Genomic DNA, 11,119 nt, shown 5'->3' with positions numbered 1-11,119 from the left:
AATATACAGCACTCATCACTTGAATAGAGACAGCCCAATTGTTGTGAGTGCTAATAGCAAACTTAATTTTATTTATGTTTAATCAACAACAAATAATATGATTTTATAAAGAAAAATAAATTTATAAAGAAAATAAATTGTATTTTTAAATATTCTGAGAATGAGTTACACATATAATGAAATTGTTTATTTTAAAAATATGACCACTTCTTTCTAGGAGCAAGAAAGAAAATTTTCTACACGTTCTAACGCAGATACAGAGCTTGTACAATAAATACATACATACTCGTAATTACATGTACATATATACATATGTGTGTGTGTGTGTGTGTTTGTGATCGTCTTTCTCGCTCTACTCAGCACTCGGGTGGCAGTGAGCCGAAGCAACGACGATGTCGTCTGTTGGGTTGGGTATGGGTATGGGTATTGGTATGGGTATTGGGACTTAAACTGAGGACTGACTCTTAGGCCGTCGTCAACGTTGTCGCTGCGATCAGTTGAGTTTTGTGCGTTGTGCGGTTAAGTTGCGCGTTCAGCTCCGGTCCCCCCTTTTTGAAGACTCACTGTGTGATATTAATCAGTGCACCACACAGAACAGAACAGAACAGAACAGTACAGATCAAGAGCCACAGACTCAGGTCCACGTTCAGATACAGATTCAGATTCAGGTTCAGTTTAATTGAGCAAGAGTCCCGACAAACGCCTGCATCGACGACTTTCGAGTCCCACGCAATAAGCAGCATTGAAATTGTTAAATTGTTACATCAAAACCCATAAATCAAAATGAGAGAAATTGTGCATCTGCAGGCTGGCCAATGTGGCAACCAGATTGGCGCTAAGGTAAGTCTCCTTTTTTTCTGTTTTTCTTATTTTTATTTCATTCTTTTTTTTTGGGGGGTTTGCTGTTTTTATTCGCTGCTTTTTGGCAAACGCAGCTAATTTATGCACATTGCCCGAAAACGTTTTTCAATGAGTTTCCAAATCGATCACAACTCAGAGTAAACGTCGCCGCCGCCTTTTACAGCGCATTCAGCAATTAAAGCAAAAGAAAATTAACGAACAAAAAAATATAAAAAACAAAAAAAAAAAAATAACCAGCCAACGAATAAACATAAAGAATAAAATACAAAAAAAAAAGAAAACTTAAATGAAAGCAAATAAAAATGCCAAGTGCAAAAAAATGAGCAATGCGACGTAGCGAAAAAAATGAAATTTGTTTGGGTTTATCAGGCATTCGATATGCCCTTTACTTGCACTGTGATTATTATTATTACTAGCGAACAGCCCCCTTAATAACTGAGCTGCAATTTTACCCCTCTAATGTGGGGCATTTCCCTCTCCGCTCTAGCCTTTGCATCCCATTCGATGCATTCGATGCCAAAAACCTCTTGAATTATCATTGCGGTTGTATCTTTTCGCTTTGATGGGTTTCCTTTATTAGCAAGACCAACCGCAAGAGATCCAAAATGTGGAAAAAGAAAAGAATATGCCACTTGCTTGGTATATACACAAAAAAAAGTAGAAACTATTATTTATTACATGTAATAAACATAAAAAATTTAATTTAAAATACAAATAAAATCTGTTGTAAAAGTTTTATGGAAATTTCTAAACTAAAAAAAAGTTTAAAAAAATGCACAAAACGATCGAGAGTAATCTAAATTCTTGTGTATTAATTAATATAAAATGCAAGCTTAGTTTAAGGTATTAAAATGAATTGCAATTTACTTTAAAAATAAATTTTGAACAGCTGTTCATAAAATTGGGAATGCAAATCGAATGGTTTAAGAAAAAAAATTAATTTAGGGACAGCTGCAGAGTCTCTAAGAGTTGAACCAGCTGGTTTAGATATGTCAACGAGTACTCGTATTTGTAAATACAATACGAAATTGTCGACTCATTAATCAGTGAGTCTATGGCATCCACTAACTAGTTAATCAATTGTAATTCTTGCAATTAGAAGTATGCCCAACAATTAGAGAGCTGCCCTCTCCCGGTAATTATTTTCAATGAGTTTGTGCGCTGCAACGTCAGTCCGTTAATCAATATGGCCAACCGAGCAACGTGCCACAGCGCTGCACCCCAAAAGCAGAGCTCAGAGCTCAGACCTCACGCTGCTTGCAACTTGACGCATTTGTATGCTGTTGTTGTAATTTTTGGCAACTTGAAACCGGTTTGGGAGGCATTGACATGTGCTGTGGCCGAATCAATGTCAATGCTTGGCTTCAATTATTCGCGATGCGGCCAAAAAGTGTGTCATTGTGTGTTGCACAAATGCTGATAAAAGCCAAAGCCAATCAAGCGATGATTAAACTATAACACACAATTAAATAAAAGTAAAAGATAAGCAAATACATACATACGTTCTTTTCTTTGCTTTTTTCTACTTTATTTCTTCTTCCACAAGTACTTCCAGCACAAACATGACTCAATTGAGGTTTTGCGATTTGTGGGAAATGAGGTAGACGAATGATGGTTGTGGGGGGGAGTGTAGGGAGAGGGGGGGTCAATGTCGCTTAATTTAGCGCTAACGCTTAGCATTTCTCAGAAATTCGGCATAGTAATGCTTTTATGGGGCAGTACTTCGCGGTGTCTGTGTATACTACATATGTATGTATTTACGAATAGAGTATAATAAATACTCACTTACCATGAATGAGATACGAAGACTGTTTATCTAAAGCGACGGCGATGAAACCGACTTGGTAATTTGAGAGAGTCGTTGGTTTCACATTACCCAAGAGATTGAGAAACAGCTGAGTGGACATTTCAAATGTGTGAGCCAAGAAATTGAAGTTGGCCAGTGGCAGCTACCTAACCATACCCACATTTGAGTACATTTTGAATTTGAAATCAGAAACAGAATCGCCATCGTCATTGCAATCGCAATCGGAATCGAAATCGGAATCATTCAAACCGCACAAGTGCACAAAGGAAGTGACTCACGAAACCATATGCTACTGCAAATTGGGATTCTCTGGGCATGCATTAAGGGTGTATGGTCAGTGTACACTGGTCAGTGTTGAGCCTGCACTCTGTAACTGTATACAGTTACAGGATAGGGGCCCATATGAATTTCGAATTTCCGTTTAATGCACAAGACGATAAATGCATTTTAAATAATCAGCAAATGCTTACATACGTGCATATGTATATACAAATTATAAATTTATATATTCTATATTTAAATATATATATATATATATTGTGTAGCCGAGAAAGTCAACAAACTTCAGGCGTTTCTTCTCAAAGATTTATTATCGCCCTCGTCCGACTGAAACAACAAAACAGCTGCTGAGCGAAGACAAATGCATTTTGATAGGGGAATTGGCGAGAGTGAGGTGGAAGAGGGCTTTGTAGTACTTTAAAGCCCAAATGCTATGGCATCATGTGAAAATGATTTTTTTTGCATGCTTTTCAAGGGCTGCCGGAAAAGCTGCTAAAGCTGCAGGCGATCTCTTCTGCCCAGTTGCAAGACTGAAGACTGAAGACTTAAGACTGAAGACTTGTGCTTCTTCAGACTTCAGACTGGCTGCGGCTCCAAAGTTCATGCCCGAGTGATTTCAAGTGGCACAGACTGAAAGACAGCTACAGCGTTGGGGCAGCTACAGACATGCAACACTTAATGAGGGCGTTGGCAGTCGGCAGTGGCAGCTGATCGCATGCCAAGGGAAGGGGGCGTGGCAGTACAGCGGCAACATTTAAAACTAATTGGAAGTCTAAAGTCTCTAGTTGCAAGTAGCATTCGCAAGTAGCAAGTGGCAAGTGGCAATAGAAGACAGCCAGCAATACCGAGACTTGGCAATAAATTAAGATTTTCACTAGAATTTTCTATTTATTTTGGTTTCTTAAATGATTTGCAGTCAGACAATCTAACTGTAAGCTTCTCTAATAGATAATTAGCTATTTGATCTTTAACGTTTACAAAAAGTAAACATAATATTCATTAGACATATATTTTATAAAATTGATAAGCACCAGCATAATTAATTTTAGTACAATTATTTTTAGAATATAAATTATTTACATTATTTATAGCATATTCACACTGATTCATTTGGTTCAGCTTATTTTAGTTTCATTTTCCAAACGTTTATTGAGTCATTTAAAGTTTATAAAAATTGAAAATAATTGTAACGTCATTATAAAATATCTGTAAAAAATGCCTTGCATCACTTTTTCATTTATTACCAAGATGTCGATGTGTTTTCCGTATTTTCTTTTGGACATTCTTAAGGTTTTGTGTTATATTTGTTTTTTCTTTATTTGGACTGATCGTGCCGATGATAAGTCAGCTTCCAGCTGCTTTTATTAACTCTTTTCACATCCTCACAAATTCGTAATATTAAATCTAATGCATTCGGTGTAAACTATCACAGTAGTATGACGCAGCTAAAAGCAATTTTCACAGCTGGACTTTGTTTAAGACAGCCCCCCAACCCCTGTTCTCATATTCCCCTAATCCCCTATTGCCTGCTTCCACATTTCCCCAAACAATCACAGCAGTTAACCGAAAAAAAAGCAATTTCCCGCAACTATCAACAGCATCATCATCAAAAGGAAAAATCCGAAGATGAAAAAAAAAAAAACGAAGCAAGAAAAATTAGTTGAAAGTAAAGCGATCGTTGTGTAAAGAAGAAGAAGCTGAAAGAGTAGAAGACATGAAAAACGACTTTTCACTTCAACAGTTTTGTGTGCTAATTTATTTTTGTTATTACCCCCTTTGTTGCTGTTGCCACTGTTGCTGTTTCTGTTGCTGCCCCAAGTCTAGTTGCATGATTTTGTTATTTGTTTGGCTTGTAAGCGCTCGTCCGGCATATAAACTACGCTTTATTGTTGCAGCTTCAAGCTTCATAATTGCAACGGCCACACTCCAATTAAATTTGATGATCTTGCGGAGATTGTACCGAGCAAACTCAACTGAGCTGCCTTTCAAATAAACAAAAGCAAACACAGACGCCATCGGCTGCCAATGCGCCACTTACTCCAAACAGAGGAGTAGTCTATGAACTGCAGACTGAACACTGAAGACTGAACACTGAAGACTGTAGATTGGGGCCTCTGAGACAGATTCTCCTTGGCAGCGCACACGCCAAGTTCAAGTGCCAAAGGGAAACGAGACAGACAACAATGCAGCACTAAAGAACTGAGAAATTGGGAATGAGAATAGGACTGCAATTGGGAATGGAAATGGAAATGGGAAGAAGAAAAAAAACACTTCAAGCGATAACATTTTTATAATTTCCTCGATGCCATTTGTTTATTTCTGTATACCAATTGGAATGCCAAAGAATTTGTGGCTCGTTGCGCTTCATTGGGAACAATTTGTGAGATTTTTTTTTGGGTGTCGCCGCCTTGTTAATGAAAACTAATGCGATCCCTTTTTTGGTCAAAAGTAGTCGAAAAACCCCAAAAAAAAAGAAAAACTAATTGCTCGTTAGAAGAAGAAGACGCGTGTTAAACGCAGCAAAACATTTGCAGCGCGCTTCCGCAATAAACGCTGGCAATGAGTCTTTGTATCTATAAGATACGATTGCGAGTATCTTTTTGGATTGCTTAAGCAAGCAACAACTAGGAAAGGCCTTTGGCTGCTGCTGCTGCTGATGTTCTTGTTGTTGTTGTTGTTGCTGTCTCCTAATGATGTTGTCGATGTCTACAACTGGCGTCTGCTGGGTTAATTTAGTATCTGCGAGATGCCGCCTGGGTCATTGGCCTGCAGTTCAGCTATGACTCAGCATTAGTAATATTTGTATATAGTGTGTATGTATTGGTATCTGGCCAGTGCCCACAGGCAACAGGCAACATGCAACGTGCAACGCCCATGGCAGCGCTATTTTTAACACTTTCGCTGCATAAGGTTGCACAATGCACATTGCACCCCAGGAGCGTTGCCGTGCGGCATTCAGAATGAAGTCTCTCAAGTTGGAGAGAAATGTCCCATGCCGCGACACGCAGCACTGAAATATATTCGAGTGAAATATTCAAAATGAAAAACGAAATGAAAAACCGAAACAAAAAAAAAAACCTATTTTTGACTGCGTGCGTTTGCCTGTGTTGTTTCTTTTAAATTTAGCACTAAATCAGGGCATGTTGCAGCCATCCAACTGACGGCTAAACTAAACATAAATTGTCAGCCTCAACAGTATACAATGTGTCTCACTTCTGTTGCTGCCTCTTGTCAATTTTTTTAAAAACCCAAAACCCAAAAAAGAAAATAAAAAATACAAAAAACAACTTTATGGCGCTGCGCTTTCTTCGTTGTCACCCGATGCAGAGAATTTCTAATAATTTGTATAACTTTTGAAGTGTCTTCTGGGCGGTTTCTGCGGCTGGCAACATGAACTCTGACATGGCCATAATTCAGTTTGACAAATGTCTGACCAAATCTCTTTGCATCTCAAGAAGATGCGACCCAAATATTGAGTGCAGTTAAAGGCATAATTACTACACTCTGACTTTAGCAATAGATAAGATTATGCCAGTGAATACAGATAAGAACTTATCTTATCACATCAAAAGAAAGCTGGTTAATCATTAGTGTGAATCTATTTCTTATGTAATTATTCATCACACTCAAGAAACCTAAAGCCAAGAAGCCCTTAATAGGCAAGTAAACATAAATAGATATTACACTCATCATCATGAGTCTCCCCTCTGTGCACTAAATCTGAGCACATAAAAATAGCTCCAGAAGCTCCTATAACTTCGTTATTTTTTATGGCGACAACGCCATCTAAAGTCATTAAATTGATATAAACACGATCATTACCAAGTGTCGCACTTTTTTCAAAAGAAATTAAAACCAAGCAGTGTCATATATTTTCTAGTAAATTTAGAACGAGTTTTAGATGTCAGCGTTAATTCTGATTTTCAGCTTAACTTTTATCGAATTGAAGATATTGTTACTAAATATGAGTTAATATTAAACGTTGTAATATTTATTTATAAATAAGCAGTCCAAAGTACTCAAATTTATGCAAGTTTCGAGCTTTCTCGAAAGGTGTCAAATAGTGCTCATATCTTGTAAATTCGGAATATATATTGGATGATAGCTCAATTTTTCATATTTTTTTTCTAGATATTATATATTATATGTTTCTCTTAAAATGTTTTCAACTGACTGCAAAGTTTCTAAAACTATAAAAAATTTATCACTTATAAAATAAATTCTTCAAAAGAAATTCTTGCAAACGTATTTTAATACTTTGTAAATTTAAACCAAGTTATAGACGACAGCTTAATTTAGAACTTTAAAAATGTCTCTAGATATTAGATTAAAAAAAGTTTTTTCCTTAGTTTTTTGTCTGCAAAGTCATTAAACTAATATAAAAATGTTAACTACCAATGAAGTTAGTCAAATTCAAATGATCCCATTAATTTCAAAGAATTATTAGAAAATATTACTACTACTAGTTATTATTTATATAAAAACATAATCATTTATTTTGTGTAAATCGATTTTTGTATGGTATAAACATTGACTAACTTTCGACTTATTTAATCTACTTCTCTTGCAGTTCTGGGAGGTCATATCCGAGGAGCATGGCATTGACAGCAATGGCATCTACACGGGCGACAGTGATTTGCAGCTGGAGCGTGTCAGTGTCTACTACAATGAAGCATCGGGTAAATGTCTTGTCTTGTCCACTCCATCCCATAAACGCTGACTCATGCGTTCCATTTTGTGTATTTCAATGTCCACTTAAATAGCTGTGACGCGTTCGTCGGGTGGCAAGTATGTGCCACGTGCCATTCTCCTGGATTTGGAGCCAGGCACCATGGACTCGGTGCGTTCCGGTCCCTACGGCCAGTTGTTCCGTCCGGATAACTTTGTGTTTGGCCAGTCGGGAGCTGGCAACAACTGGGCGAAGGGTCACTACACCGAAGGCGCCGAGTTGGTGGACAATGTGCTCGATGTGGTGCGCAAGGAGTGCGAGAATTGCGATTGCCTTCAGGTATGTTAGCCTGCAATATATTTTGTAATTTCCTATACATATAAATAATTGGTTTTCAGGGCTTCCAATTGACGCACTCGCTTGGCGGCGGCACTGGATCTGGCATGGGCACTTTGCTCATTTCGAAGATACGCGAGGAGTATCCGGATCGCATCATGAACACCTATTCGGTGGTGCCATCACCCAAGGTGTCCGACACGGTCGTCGAGCCGTACAATGCCACCCTGTCCATCCATCAGCTGGTGGAGAACACTGACGAGACGTACTGTATTGACAATGAGGCGCTCTACGACATCTGCTTCCGCACATTGAAGGTGAACAGTCCGAGCTATGGCGATCTCAATCACCTCGTCTCTCTGACCATGTCCGGTGTGACCACCTGCCTGCGTTTCCCCGGCCAGCTGAATGCCGATCTGCGCAAGCTGGCTGTGAATATGGTTCCATTCCCGCGTCTGCATTTCTTTATGCCCGGCTTTGCGCCCCTCACCTCCCGCGGCTCGCAGCAGTACCGTACTCTCAGCGTGCCGGAGCTGACCCAACAGATGTTCGATGCCAAGAACATGATGGCAGCCTGTGATCCTCGCCATGGTCGCTATCTGACTGTGGCCGCCGTCTTCCGCGGTCGCATGTCCATGAAGGAGGTGGACGAACAGATGCTGGCGGTGCAGAACAAGAACAGCTCGTACTTTGTCGAGTGGATACCGAACAACGTGAAGACGGCCGTCTGTGACATCCCACCCAAGGGACTGAAGATGTCATCGACATTCATTGGCAACACCACAGCCATCCAGGAGCTGTTCAAGCGCATCTCCGAGCAGTTCTCGGCCATGTTCCGTCGCAAGGCTTTCCTGCATTGGTACACCGGCGAGGGCATGGACGAGATGGAGTTCACCGAGGCGGAGAGCAACATGAACGATCTGGTGTCGGAGTATCAGCAGTATCAGGAGGCCACTGCCGATGATGAGTTCGATCCCGATGTTAACCAGGAGGAGGTTGAGGGCGATTGTATTTAATGGTGTGGCCAGAGGAATGAGGTGCGTGCGTGAGCGTCTCCTATTTGGTGGACAGCATGTGTTTCTTCGTGGCATGCGGCAGCAGCTACGCGCCAAACACTGCATCATAATCTAAGGAGGACGCAACAACACAACACACACACACAGTTACACACACACACACACTCACACACACTCGGACACGAACACAATACACAGCAGTACAGGAAATGTCAAGCGTAGTTTGACAACAATCGAAACATCATCAGCCGGAAATGCTCCAAAACTCTCATTTCACTTCACAATCATTACACCCCACTCCCCACTCATTATTCATTATCCACTGTTCACTCTCTAACTTTCATCTCATCTATAACTTCATTCTACGCTACACTTTACACGGAGGCACGTCTATCGCATTTCTCGCAGCCATTTTCATTCACTTTTTGAATTCCCCTTCATCACATCTGCTTGCCCCGTTCTCATCACTTCACTTCTTCTCACTAATTTAAGTATCAATTTTATAACATTTTTAATATATACATACACAAATAATTATTTATATACAAGATCAATGAGAAAAAGATCAACCTTTAGTATCACATTATATATTTCAAATACACGAGTATATAATATAAAACATCATAACAATTGAAAGAGCAAAAATTCAAAACAATTGCACGATTCTCAAAGATATTCATTTTCAACATACTATATGTTTTTTCAAATTGCACCGAAGACTGACGGACAGGCATAAGTTTGGACTCAAATGGCAATATTACGAGTAATTGTAACACATGTGAACACCCAAAGATCGATCCTACTGAAACAATTTGAATATATAACATTGTATTATTCTTAAGCACGAACTTGTTTCTTAGATTCCTGTGCATAATTTTCTTGTAGTCTTTAATTATTACCCAAGTAATTAACTAATTATAAACTTGAATAATAATTCTGCAAAACTTTTTCAATAAAATGCAAATTTGCAAAAAAAAAAAAACAATCACAAAGAATTTGTTTATTTATATTATTTTTCTATTGTTATATAGTTTTCTTTTGTTATTTCAAAAAAATTAAAAATTTGAGACAGGTGTGTGATCTATAAAAACTGAAATCCTTTACATGCAAAACATAAATCTACTTTTTATTCCATTGGTGGCGTATTTATGCTTAGCTTACAAACAAAAGGTGGCCAAGAGTACTGAATAAATTTACCAAAATTGGCTTCAAAAAAAAAAAATAGAAAATTTATTTTGGTTATGACGTTCCTGAAAAAAAAGTATGATATTTTTAGTCACTTTTTGAAAGTATAAATTTAGAATAAATTTCATTTTTTAAATTTAAAATCACGCCATGTGTGCTGGAATTTTAGCAGCGATAGTATCAAATGTTATCCAGGGTTTCAACCTCGGTGAGCGTTGCCACATCGGTTAAAATTGTTCGGAAGATAGCCGCTAGATGTCGCCAGCATTCTTATTAGACAGTCTGGCTTCGTTGGAGTAAAAGCTTCAATATGAAAGCTTTAGAGTTACCAACGTAGTGTTTAAATAGGGTTTAAAAATCACAAAATCAGAACAATTTGAACTAGCGCCAAATTATGATAAAGAATCAATGAAGTAACTTGGATTCTAATAAAATTTTTAATTTTGATTGTCTACTCTGTTTCTAGCTAAATCATAAGGATTAAAAACTTAATCTTACGCTTATACTTTTCCCAATGCAACTTTCCATTAATGATCCCTCCTATCTTTGAATCTGGTATATCATTTGTTTATCAATTTTAACTCTTAACTTTTTTATTTCCTTGTTTTAATTGTTGTATCCATATTATTTGGATAACTGTTAATCTTACTCTACCCGTAACAAGTCGAGAGATCAAACTAAACGCTAGTAATATCAGCTAACAATCTCACAGTCGTACAAATCTTTCCATTAACTAACTCTCAGGCATATGCGACAAATTCTTCTGAATTAAAAGACATTAAAGACATTAAAAGCTCCCGCCTTTTGCCCCACATTGCTACCCGCAATGTTGGTCTCGTGACACAGAACAAAACCCACAATTTTCGAATTACATATACATTTGTACGTACATGTATCTAAGAACATAAGAAAACAGAACGCAAGTAGATATACGGAAGAACATGAGCAAGAAGAAGAACCATAACA

At 38.2% G+C, this 11,119-nt stretch overlaps 1 protein-coding gene across 1 annotated transcript; it reads left to right on the top strand.

The window, feature by feature from the left end:
- Positions 1-474: 474 nt before the first annotated feature.
- On the top strand, positions 475-9,902 carry LOC117785923 (tubulin beta-3 chain). The gene is made up of 4 exons (XM_034624198.1): positions 475-840; positions 7,518-7,626; positions 7,711-7,955; positions 8,015-9,902. Exons 1-4 carry the CDS (start codon positions 784-786, stop codon positions 8,966-8,968), a joined length of 1,365 nt encoding a protein of 454 aa, XP_034480089.1. The 5' UTR covers positions 475-783; the 3' UTR covers positions 8,969-9,902.
- Positions 9,903-11,119: the final 1,217 nt, after the last annotated feature.

The sequence above is a fragment of the Drosophila innubila genome (assembly GCF_004354385.1).
Source record: "Drosophila innubila isolate TH190305 chromosome 2R unlocalized genomic scaffold, UK_Dinn_1.0 1_C_2R, whole genome shotgun sequence".
Taxonomy (NCBI): Eukaryota; Metazoa; Arthropoda; class Insecta; order Diptera; family Drosophilidae; genus Drosophila; species Drosophila innubila.
This window is presented reverse-complemented; position numbering and strand designations above follow the sequence as displayed.